The following is a 13489-nucleotide window of genomic DNA, read 5'->3' as shown; positions in this document are numbered from 1 at the left end:
AACCAATATCTCTGAAAATGAGTGCATGCTTCTGAAACATTTGATAATATTGATATTTCAGAAACATCAGTTTGAGTCTGCTCAATTGCAAAACAAAGGAAAAACTACTGACTTGCATGAGATAAGCATCTGCAAAGTCCAGCATTATATTGTTGTTCACATAAGTTTCTTAAACCATGAACAAATGAGTAATTGTCTAATCTGGAATGTAAAGTGTAGTCATTTAGTGACATACAAAAGTGAGAATGAGAACTTGCAAGAATAAAAAAACAAACAGTAAAATAAAAACTGTCCTTAACACTAAGGAACATACAATTACAGTTCTGCATGGCTTTCTGCAAGAGTCTGTTTCTTAGACCATGCACTAGTGAGATGCACTGCCTTCCACCAATGTTCATTAGGATGTTCTGAATGGCTTCAAAGATGTCCTTAAGTTCCTTTGGATAGTCTATGTTGAGGGCAAAAAGAAGGCCCATCAGCATGGAAATGGCACTTGAGACATCCCTCAGATTAGACAGGATTACTGCCGCCTCAAGGACAACCAACACATCGATGATGTCTTCTTCTTTCACCATCGCAATGCCAACTTTCATCCTCTTAGAAAACGTGTCTTCAATACCTGTCGGCTATAAAAGGGTTCAAAGACAAAAAAAAAAAAAAAAAATTACACAATTACAATTACACAATATCCCTTGTGCTTAAGAATTCATGTCTTTCCAAAGAAGAGCCATACTGATGCTTTGGATGATGGTGATTGGCTTTGGGTAACACTTATCAGTTGTTAAAGTTTTTTCAGAATGAGATATGCACCCCCATGTTACAAATCCATTTCTTGCTTTAAACAAAGACCATGTTCATAAATAACTGAGCATGTCTTCAATTGCAGAATTCAAACAAAATTTTCAATTTAAATGGTAAATGGCCTGTATTTGTATAGCGCTTTACTAGTCCCCTAAGGACTCCAAAGTGCTTTACACATTCAGTCATTCACACACATGGGTGGATGACTGAATCGTGACTCAAGAGTTGACAGTTCGTCTTATAATTGGAAGGTTGCCGGTTCGAGCCCCGGCTCCGACAGTTTCAGTCGTTGTGTCCTTGGGCAAGACACTTCACCTGTTGCCTACTGGTGGTGGCCAGAGGGCCCGGTGGTGCCAATGTCTGGCAGCCTCGCCTCTGTCAGTGCGCCCCAGGGCGGCTGTGGCTACAATGTAGCTTGCCATCACCAGTGTGTGAATTTAAATCTAGTTATGCTAAATATTGGCTGTGCTCTAAACCAAATCTGGCTGAGAATACATGAAATGTGCAAACTGCAGCTACACTACAGGATCAGATTGTGGCTCCATAGACAATGCTTCTTTAATCAGTTTATTGATTAAAGTTTATTTTTCCCCCTATATTAACAGCATGAAAAAAGAGCATATAGACGTGGCTGAACAGGTTGCATAATTGGCACTGAATATCAACATCCACCTTTACCCAGCTGCCCAATGACTCTCGGCCAGTAACCTTTAATTGCTTACCCAGTCTACACAGTCTCTTTTCCAGGGTCCAGGACATTTCACCAAAGTATTGCCCCCCACAGCTGTAGCAGCCACTGCAGCCCCTTAAATATCCTAATATCTCTGCCATTACAATATACAATGTGAGAAATCAAACGTAAAGCTGAAGTGAACAGTACAGCAGCGAAATGTCAAAGACCCTGGTGAAGACATGAATAAACACAAGACACTAATAATATCAATGCTAGCTTGCCAGTTAGTTTCTCTGAAACCCAGACCAAATCCAGTGTCAAAGATCTTGTAATAATACATTTGGTGAGGAAAAAGTACACATGTTATCATGTGGCATCTGTTGTTTCATAGATGCCACATGTTTCATTTAAAATCCACTGTGGTGCTGTCATTATTAAATTTACTAAAAGAAACAATGCTAACCTTCACAGTCTTGAAAGTGTGTGAGGGCTCTTCCTTTAGAAAATGAGGTCCTCTGTCCTCTTCCTTTGTGTAGGGCTCTGGTCAAAGAAGTCAAAAAGAAAACAAAAACACTTTTTAAACAGTGTTTATGAAGCATGTAGACAGCTCCAAATTCACAGCTTTTTGATACATAATTCCATCAATATATGATTATCATTGGAGATTTTGAATCAGGCTTATCAGGACATTCAAGTAGAATATGATATCCAACCTACCACCAATATACACAGATTCTGTAAAAGTTACCACACTAAATGTCCAGTTGTGAAATATGATGACAGACTTTACTTATCAGCTTTCTTTCAATGAGTTCATCAGTTGAACTGGATAACCTAAAACTTAAACAAAGGAGAACATTTCGCAGTTGAACACTTACATCATCTCCGAAGCATTTTATGAGCCTAGTTAGCCCTCCTATGCCGCTCTTGATTTTGTACAGCTCCACGAACCTCTCCATAATGGTCAAGCACAGCAAAAAGGAACCCTTTCAGGTCAACAGATGTAAGACGGGCAAATTCTGCTTCAACCTGAGCAATAGAAGAAGAGGGGTGGAGAGTACAGGCAGAATAAAAAAAAAGATTCTTTGAGACCCAAATTTAAGCAAACAGTCATCTGAGGCCCATTAGAGAAAACACAAACACACAAAAGCAAACAAACAAAAAGATGCACTTTACCTGCCGTTCAGCAAACAAGGAAGTTCAGAGAACAATAAGCTCTGTCTTGAAATCTTTTAAAGTAGAATGATTGTGAAAATGACTTATGTGATGTAAAACTTTAGTAAACGTGCGATTAAAAGAACACTGAGTAAAAGGACAAGTAACAATTTCCTTATTCCTCAGATGTTTACCTTGATGAGCAATACTGTTTTAGTCCAACTGCCTCATTAAAGTTACACAACAGGCTTTTTACATTAAAGCCAGCAAGTCCATTACATACTCCCTTTTTAGATCTGAAATACTGTGCACATTCTGTGTATATGTAGTGGACAGCAATTTACCCAAAAGAGTGCAAAGTTTGCAAGTCCACCTCATTTAAATGACAAAGACAGATGTGATCATCTAGACCTGTGAAAATAAATTAATGACAAACTTGCAGTTATGGATGTTATTACAACCACAAGAACCTAAACAGTCTGCTCCATTGCTTTTGTTAATGAATCATTTGTTGGTAACAGGTCTGAATATTTAGTTTATGCCACCTGCATGTGATCATCAATAGTGCCATATTACTTCTTAAGAAGTACCCTGACACTACAATCTTTATATCATTTGTTCTACAGAGCTATTAAGTTACAATATAATCTGTGGTGTTTCCAGTATGACAAAATGCACAAATTGTAACTTACCATTTGACTCCACTGACAAAAATAAATCCCCAGCATCAAGTTTGGCTTCACAGACCTAAAATAAGTAAAAAAAATATATATGTTATAATTATATTGTTTTCGCCATTTATTCATGTTTGCTAATTTTCTGACATATAAACAATGTTAGTTTTGTTACAATACAGAGAATGCAGTTTAATTAAAAGGTAAATTATGCAAAAAAAAACAAAAAAACTTCTGCAGTATACCATGCCAAAAATCAGTGTCTCTGATGCCAATTATTTTATCACTACAGCTCTTTTAGTATGGAAACTCACACAAACTAGTCATACTGATCACAAGAGTTCAAAAATAAGTTAAAATGGTGAGCTGTTGTTAAGCATAAAGCATTTCAGGGTAACAAATAACTGCACAATAGAATTAAAGCAAAAACTAAACACACTGGAGGACTATCTGATAAAAACTAATATAATGCTGGTTTGTAGACCATATTTTGTCTCAGTCCTCAGTGCACTCTTGCAGCTTAGCATGCAGCAGTTCATAACAACTTAAGTGATTACATAGGGGTAAACAGATGACAACAAGCATCCGAGTCCTGCCAAAAAGTTCTTTTTGAACCCAGTCAGTTATTGGAAATATTGCCAAAATGAACTTCCACCAAAATACAACAGCCTGTGAACTTGAAAGAAATTTACAAGTACAGAGACAATATGAAATAAGCTTTATTAATTAGCTGAGTTAGCTTGCTAATATCGCAACAGTGGTTGAGTGCACAACCTTAAAGCTAGCGGCACAATACTTGTGATTTGGTCAGTGCCACATTAAACCCATAAAAAAGGCCATATGTCAGTTTATTAGCTCAAGTTTGGTCATGACATACAAGCTGGACCTTGTCCGCTAAAGCTACATTAGCTAAAGCAAACATTTCGGTAAAAGAGAAAAACACACATCATGCCATAGATTCAAAACATGTTCCAACTTTTGTAGCTCTCTTTCCTTATAGTTATAACCAATGTTACTCACCTTGAAAGCATATTCCAAAGAAGACGATTAGAAAACGTCCAAGTAAAGTGAGCATGTCGTTAACCGCCAATTCCCCATGATGCACCTCGGTAGCAGTCACGTGAGGCAGTTTTGAATCCTGCTGTGCTCAACTTACCCACATTGTCAAGTTCACATAAGTTTCTGATTTAGCTGGACATGAGTTTTCAAGTTAGCTTTTTTTGGTGTAATTGGGACGTTTTTAACTTGTAATTCTATGTTATAACAACAACTTCAGTCATCTATCGTCAAACTGATATAGAATAATATGTTGAAATAACAAACATCTAGAATTACATTTTACAGTGTAGTTTTTAGTCATGTGGAGCTGATAACTTTCCATCGTCTCAGCCAAATATGCTCAATAAAATAAACTAAAGACTTCAAACTGAGTGGGTGACATGATAAAGCTGCAGCCACTTTTACATATAGAATATGTATATTAGGATCTTGAGGTGTAATATAAAAACATGAAAAAAATATCACATTCTCTTTTTAGTAAGTCAATAACAAAGATCAACACATTGTGTAATTAAAAAAAAGAAACTCAAATAAATTCCACTTTTCAGTAGTCCCATCATTTTTCTAGAACTGAAACCTAGATTCATTATAAACAGGCAAAACGTGTAGAAACGGATGCTCATTATCGCTTCCCTTTGACTCCAAGGATCAATATAAATAGGCCACATTTTCTGCCTGGATAATGATATATTTAATGACCCCTCTCTGTGTCGTGTTTTTTTCCCTTTCTGTTCAGCACATGCAACTCCACATACATGCACATTTTTCCTGCATGCACACAGGCAAATGAAACATAAGTAACAGAGGGAAAGTAAGCAATTTTATCAAAAGCATAATCCCACTAAACTGGCCCTACTGTATTTGTTTCATCAAACACATAACAGATGTCATCACGTGTGCACATTCAACTGTATTTGTACCAGTGTGTTTGCCTGCATGGTTGACTCTGGAGCTCTGTTCGTGCCTGAATGATGAATCATAGATTGTCAAGTACTGTTTTTAGGGCAGTTGTGACAGAGGGTTCAGGGTTACAGAAGAAGAACTGATGGATTATTTGGCTGTTGCTGACAGTAAATCAATACAACCCAAAACACACACACACACACCAGTCCCTTTCCTCTATAAACAACATAAACACATGCATATCAGATGCACGATGGATGAATGCACTTTATAACCACATCAGTCTGTCCATACAAAAACCTCGCTTTCTTGGGACCTTCTCAATTACTAAATACACACATATATAGGCGCAAGCACGCACATGCACACACACACACACGCACACACACGCACACACACACACACACACACACACACACACACACACACACACACCCACACACAGAGTTAGGGCTCGGGACCTCCTGAGGGTGCTGGTGGGCATGGTTGATTGACCCTGCCTCACCAATCTGCCCAGCTCTCTGCCAGAAAAATCAACCAATTAAAAGATGCAGACACCACAGCAGCACGAGTGGGAGGGGGGAGTGTGCTAACAGCAGCTGTGATGCTGAACTGGGACGCTCTCCCTCACTCAACTTCTAAGTGAAGTAGTTCTGGCTGCCTTATTTACTTTGGTATCAGTGGACTGTGTGCAGAAACAGAAACACCGGTGACAGATTCAATCTAAAATGACTTGATCACAGATGGCTTCAAATCAGCATGTTTAGGAATGTGCAATAGATATTTTTGCCAAAGAATTACTGCATATAGATCCATTTCTATTTGAAATCAGCAGGGAATTGTGGAACTGAATCAATGCAACTCGACCATGAGAGGAGAGTTATTCTAAGAGGAAGATGTTGTAGATGTGGCCAATCTAACCATGATGGTGGATCAGTGCTGACTGAAAACCTCAGCCCACAGCTCTTTAGTTCACCTCATTTAATTCTACTTTGAACAGGTGTTACCAGTTTAACTGAATCTGAAGTGTAAATTCAAGTGTATCATGACAAACAGAAAAAGGAAGACTGGAATGCTTGCATTTAATTAAACCGAGAAAAGAAAACCTCAGATAACGGCGATATTTTCGTCTTGGCCCCAAGAGCTTCAACAGGTTTGTTTCTCATATTTTTAAAAAATTTAATTAAATGCATAATTGTTTAGAAATTGCTTGTTTTAAAGCACCAGAGATATTCACTTTGGTGCCATAAAAAGAGGAAAAGTAAGCAAATCTGTGCATTCGTGAGGATGGAACCAGCGAGCAAAGAGCAATTCAACATCAAGCCTTTCCTACGTTCAATTCTTTGACTATTTATTTCAGCGCTAAATAAAATCCTCTGTTGAACAAGTTGCAGAAAGAAAAAAGAAGAAGAAAATGCAGAGAAACTCTGTGCCCCTGTGCCAACAATACAACTGAAAATTCAATTGTATGCAGCACCTCAAAAGAGTGAATGGCAGCTTGCACCTAAAATGTATGTGCAGCAGCCTACACTCAACAACTTAACCAAGAGACACTGCAGGAGATTGTTTGCCTTTGGCAATGCAGAAATGAGTACACAGCAAAGTTGGTCCTTCGGTATCTGCACCAAACATCATGCTGTCACCAGAAGACTGTCAGCCTCTCCTGCCTTCACCCTGACTGGCAGGCAGGCAGGAATCAGCCACAGAATAATATAGAGCTTATCTCTCTTTCTCTTAAACAATAAAGCACAAGTCTTACTTACATGTGTTGGGAGAACTCAGGTGCCTCATCGTTGACGTTTGCCATCCTAATCCGTACCGTAGTCGTGCCCGTACGAGGAACCTCCCCCTTGTCAATGGCCATGACTACAAACTCATACAGATGATTAGGTCTCTCATAGTCCAAAGGTCCCGCGGGGAAGATTGTTCCGTGAGGGGAAATAGTGAAGTCTGGACTCAGGGTGTAATAGGTCAGCTCTGCATTCTCTTCCGAGTCACAGTCATTGGCCGAAACTAAAGATGAGAACACAGAGATGGAGAATAGAAAAACACAGAGTTCAGAAGGGCTAAACAAAGATGACAAAGGTTGGATTTACCACTGGTGATTTAGCTAGACTGACCGTACAGACTAGAAAACCAATTTTGTTAAATATCCACAAGAAGAAAGGATGGAAGCTGGATGGAAACTCTGTTTTCTTGCTTTGTCATTTTTTGTGACATATATGTATAACTTACATTTTCACGCATCTGCATATATGTTTGAGACTCAAACACTAGTCAGTTGTTTTGTTTTTTTCCCCTCGATTTCTTCCTTTATACACAATAACACGGAACGAGAAAGAAGATTTGTGCTTTTGTTCATTACCAGCATGTGGTTAAAGCATCTTAATCATCTTAGTCGGTTTGTTTATGATCCTAAAAGGATTGTACTGCTACCTTCAGGTCTCTACAATGATATTCTCACTACCGGGTTCAGGTCAGGACTCTGGCTGGGCCACTGCAGGAACTTCACAGCATGTTCCCAAAGCTCCTCCTGTGTTTTCTTGTTGATATGCTTCAGGTCTTTGTTTTGTTAAAATTAAATCTAGCTCCATTCTGAGACCCTGAAAAAGGTTTACTCAGGATTGCTCTATTTTTTCTGCACGTTTTCAAGAAATACAACATAGCATATCAGCAGATGTCTGACTTTGTTCACCAGGCTTATTGAATTCAATAACCTTCAGAAGCAGGATGCATAAGATTCCATCTGTGATGTTAAATATATATCACTGGATTATTTCAATATTTCATGTTTTAATTCATTAATACAACACATAAAGAAAAAATTGCTGTGTGATTTAAAAGTTCTGCACTTCTATTGTTAATGCGAAAAAAATACAGTGAATCACTTTGGAGATGTGCCCGAAACAACAAAATGTGGAAACCTTGAAAGGGCAGAAAAACTTTCTGAATACACTGTATATCCAAATGTAAAAATATGAGGACTTGCAGAAGATTTATTTCACAAATAAAAGTTGTACAAAAGCTAAAAGTTAAAAGCTAAAATCCTTTACTAAGTCTGCAGTATTAGTGCACACCTTCATAATGAAAGTTGTGCAGGAGTAGCAGGTGCTTGTATATGCTGCTATTGCCCCAAGTTTGTCTGTACTCCCTTAAAAATAAACGAGGACATACTGCCTGAGCTGTCCTGTGGAAACCAACACAGATACTAACGTCACATCACTATGCTTTAGTTTCTTCATGGTTTTTTTTTGATGAAAGTAGAAACTTTCATCGAAACTACTACTTATAACAAACGAGTTTTCTAATTATTTAAAAGTTTTGTTTCTGGCATTTCATCCAAATCATATGCACATAATATCTCAATTCTCATGCTACACTATGTGTTCAAACTGATGCTTCCAGTGCCACAATTTTAAGCCACGGGAGTAAGTGTTATTTGCCCAGCATGCATCGAAAGGACTGTCATTTTGCAACATTTCTGCTTCCACATCACATATTGGGAATCCATGGAGCCAGGACTCGCCTGGCCACAAATTGACTGCCTTGCTAAAACTGAAAAGACCACCAGGGATTTGAATAAGCATATTTTACACTAACAAGAACATTCACCATCAAAAGCTCAATTCCCCAATTCACCTTACATTGCATTTGGCTCAAGGGCCCATACAGAAGTGCACGCACACATGCGTGCGCACACACATACGTGCACATGAATAATAGATGCACACATACATAAAAACAATGCCACTGTTTGCTTCCACTAACAAACCATAATTCTTTATTGCTATAAAGCCTCAGGGAACTCTAACTAGCTTCAAATTAACAGTTTGAAGTGCGTTCAATTAACAAAATGCCTGCAAAACAAAGTATCTGGGTTCATTAAGGAGGTATATAAACTTTGTCAGTGTTTATTTGCATGATTAGTTTTACTTCATTATTTCAGCAGAGACATTTGGTATGTGAGTACACGAGATTAGCTGAATCTTCAAAGTGCTGTGGTAGTATTCAAAATGTTTGTGGGCTACGGCCTTCAATGTGTCCTCATGTTGAACAAGCACTAAACTCAATGAAAAATATTTCAGTTACATTTTTTTTTTAAAAGCCACAAAACACAAATGGGAAATGTGATGCTTTGGTACAGTTAAAGTAAATTTAACAATGAGAGTACTACAGACAAAGAAAATCAGCCATGAGGCTTCATTTAGACCATCCTGTTTGTGTTTTTGCTTTTGCTATATTTTCCCATTAAGTTTGATATATTTGTCAATCATTTCAGTTTCATTTCATTACAAATGCACTATGACTTTGAAAGTGTAAAATCAAACTACCAAAGGCATTAATCTTGCTATCTGAGCACAGTTTATGGATTCAGTTAAATGATGTCATACCACTAATATCACTAAGGCCACTGTTGAGAGAACGAGATTGAAGTCTGATAAAAAAAAAAAAAAAACGGTCAAATGAGAAATCGCTTAATACATGAATGGGTCTTTCGTATATACTTTCATTCTTATTACTTCACACACACACAAATAAATAATAAAATAAACATTACACAAAAATTGTAAATATCTAGAGCTGCATTTTTCAGTTGCAAGCCAGATGGGTTTTCACTTATAGATGACCCCAAATTTACCCCAAACACATACAGATTTAACACTAAATGGATGATTGTGTCACATTTTAGCATAGTCAGTGTTCATCATTAGTGGTTTCTTGTGTTTTGTTTTATGTCAGATTGATTTCTAGGAATAATCTTTGATACACAGCTGAATCAAGTGTGGAAAGGACCATTTCTGTCCAGACAACTTCTACAATTCTTCTTCTTCTTATTGTTGTTAATATTATCCCTTTTACCACAGTGTTAGTCTTTTATTTAGATTTCTCTACGCTTTACAAGTTGGATAAAAATAAATGTGTGTTTTTCCTGCACTACAGACCTGGTTACATACACTGACAGTCTTCTGAAGAAAAACTGAAACACAGCTGTTTTGCTTTTTGAGCAGCCTCTCATTCGGTGATGATGGGTTGAAAATGAACTGCAACACTAGTGTCGACCCAGAAGCCAATTGTGCGCGGTAGCTAAACACATGTCACACATGAGTCAATATTTAATTTACTAAGTAGAGATTTCAATTCTTCAGGACAACATTTAAGCGTCTATTTATCAGTAAGTCCTCTGTAATCTTGAATCAGCATTGTTGCACTAGCATCGCTACACTGAGCCGGTTTAACAGGCCTCTATACATTCTTAGCTGCATCCCTCATGTCTTTCTGGCATATTATGATTTTGTACAGAAGATGGAGACAGCAGGATCCTCAGATCTCTATGGAAAGCAAGATAATTGGCTTGCTTGGTACACTGTGCTGCAGTTGATTTCCAACTTGGCAAAGTACACATTTGTCCACTCTCACGATGGAAATGATTATGGGATTACTAGCACATGATTTAGCAAAACGATGCTGGATGCCCATTTCTCCCTGCTCATTTAATTTATACTATGCCTTTTAACCCACTTAATTAAGTGAAGGGGGAAAAATGTCTTTATTTCAGGAAGTTGGGCTGCTCAGTCTTAGATGTACTCAGAAGTGGATTGGGTAAAATTAATTGTATTAATTATACCATGTATTGGGGCAATTTTGTTCATTCTTTTGGGAAAGCTACAATTTGTATGACACATTTTTCACCCCACTAAATTTAGGCAGCAACAGTCTATTTTTACAACTGAAAATTGCACAGGTCACATAGATGGTTTGCTCATAATCCTGAGGCATTTTGAAATCACTGGAATCTCTGTGCAGAAATGTGATAACTCTTTTGGTAGGGTACTTTTCCACTCACAGAAATATTGACAAGTGCTCAAACAAGCATGAAAATGGGTGGGAACACAGCAGCACAGCAGGAGGAAACTTCTCGCCTCCCTTGGTGCACCTGTTAATGGCAGCGAGCTAAGGGCTTGCTGCGTCTCTCCCACAGTGCGCACCTCACTCCCCCATTCACTCATTTACTTTCTCCATGTTCGCTAGAAATAAATAACATTTTTACTGTAAATAAATCTGAATTACTGCTAAGACCTTGGTCAGTGTAGCTCTACTGATCAAGTGCCTTGTTGGACTGAATTGCTCCAACGCTGAGCAGAAAACCGAAAATCAAATTTGTGGACTTCTTGCACACAAACACTGGTGATGTAGTAAAGCCGAGCAATGCTCCGTAGCTTCTCACTGTGTGTTTGTTTGCACTTTATTCATATACAACATATTTTCATCATGTGACAAAATGCTGCAAAGCATTGCAAACTGGTGTGCTGCAAGGACACTCATCTCTCACTTGCTCACATTTAATATTAACAAAGCACATCTGCATGTCTAAAAGCATTAAAAATAAATAAATAAAATAAAAACACTGTCTAAGTAATTCTCAAGCTCGTGTCCTGGGAGTTTCAGGGTTCTGTACATTTTCTGAGCTGGACTGCATGTTTTCTACACCACTCTTCCATTTTCAGGGTTACAGCTCCTACTGTTTAATCACTGGGACCACTTTGGACTTCATCTTTCACATGTGCTCCAGTTGTTGCCTCAGCTATTTTCTTGTGGGCCTCCTTCCCAACTGCCATAATATTTTATATAAAACTTGTGGTGATCTCAGGAAACTGGACAAGTGAAGCAGACAAGGAGAAAGTCGTGTCCTCAAGAACCAGGAAAAAAAATTCAGCAATGATCTGACACAAGACCTAAAAGATCAGAAAGGGTGTCAGAGGAAATGTGATTATCAAGAACCATTCTTACGGAACTAAAGCAGGGAGGAAAGGCTGAGGTAGGCCAGGTTACACAAGAACTAGACTGAAAGTCACTGATAACTTATCTAATGAGGCGAAGAATCTAAATTTGACATTTTTGGTTTAAAATGTGATCAATATGCACAATGGAGGTCAGGAGAGAGGTACAGCAGTGAGTACAGCCATCTGTAAAACATGGTGGAGGCTGTGTCATGGTTTGGGGTTGCATTCCAGTCAGTGGTGTCGGGGATCTCAGCTGCATGTGGGTAAGTAAATTAATCTGAAGACCAAAGTTGGGATTGCATTTGTCAAAATGTATTTTTAACAATGACTCAACTTTTTATTAGCTTTTAAAATTATATTTACACTCATAAACCAGCAGATGGAACAGGGTCCTTTGGCCTGGATATCGGCCGGAGAGTGGCAAAATTTTAAAATTGCCCACTGCCTCAAGATGGCAAGTAAGCAACAGGCTAACAAATTAATATCATTATAATCCTTGAGACTGCATTTCAGTATGCTAGCTAGAAAACAGATTAAAGTTGTAAAGGCTATATTATTGTTTTAGTTACATATAAAATTCAGCTTATTTTCTCCGGGACAATGTTGCAAATTGAAGCATATGAGCAAAATTTCCAAGCAATGTAAACAATTTTAACACCTCTTTTGTTTATTCATACAAAAGCCATGTTTGCTGTTAACTTTCACCTGAAAACAAGTAACAGAATATGGCATGATTTTACAGGTCTTAGCTGTTCTTAGATGTTTAGAAAAAACACTAAAATACACACAGTCTTGTGTTTGTTTGTTTTTTTTTGTTTAATATGAATTCAATCCAAAGTCTTCCCGCCTGCATCCACAGCTAATGGACATTTCCAAAACGGTGTCATGCCTACAGTCATTTTCACACAGTTCTTGTAAGCAATTAAAATATACTTGCATTTTCATTCTTGCCCCGTTTAAAGTTTACCTGTTCAAAAAGCTAAAGATTGATCTGTTTAGAGCTATAAACAAACAGATGTCTGAGTTTTAATAAAAAAGCAACAATGTTTTAGAGGAGATAGTAAGTAACAGTCTCCGAGAGAAGACGGAAAAACTCTGTTGTCAGTTGTGTTGGCAGACTAAAAGTGTCACTGTGACATACCCACAACAGTTGGCATCACCATTTCTTCACAAAGAGATGAAACATAAGCGTTCCCTTTGGGTTATTACAGGAACGGAGAGGCTACAGCAGCTGCACTGATGAAAGTAGCGGTGACGCCGGTGCTGACAAGTACCTACTCTGTTTCCTGACCAGTCAAAATACATGAATGTTAAAGAAGCGCAGGCACTCTTGTTTTGTTCTGAAAGCCGCTACAGCAAAGCTTCTCAAACATTTGCATATCACAGCTCCCACAGAGGCACGCGTTTGCCCACTGAGCTACACCTGGCTTAACTTTAACTGG

At 38.1% G+C, this 13489-nt stretch overlaps 1 protein-coding gene across 1 annotated transcript in view; it reads right to left on the bottom strand.

Moving 5' to 3' along the window:
- LOC102078972 (neural-cadherin) overlaps positions 1-13489 on the bottom strand; it is a 317842-nt gene that overhangs the window by 211622 nt on the left and 92731 nt on the right. The window contains exon 6 of the mRNA XM_019361161.2: positions 7029-7278. Within this exon, the coding sequence (XP_019216706.1) occupies positions 7029-7278 (250 nt within the window). The remainder of the gene's footprint in view (positions 1-7028; positions 7279-13489) is intronic.

Source organism: Oreochromis niloticus, linkage group LG1 (genome assembly GCF_001858045.2).
Source record: "Oreochromis niloticus isolate F11D_XX linkage group LG1, O_niloticus_UMD_NMBU, whole genome shotgun sequence".
Lineage (NCBI taxonomy): Eukaryota > Metazoa > Chordata > Actinopteri > Cichliformes > Cichlidae > Oreochromis > Oreochromis niloticus.
The sequence above is the reverse complement of the archived record's forward strand: the minus strand, read 5'-3'. Positions and strand labels throughout refer to the sequence as shown.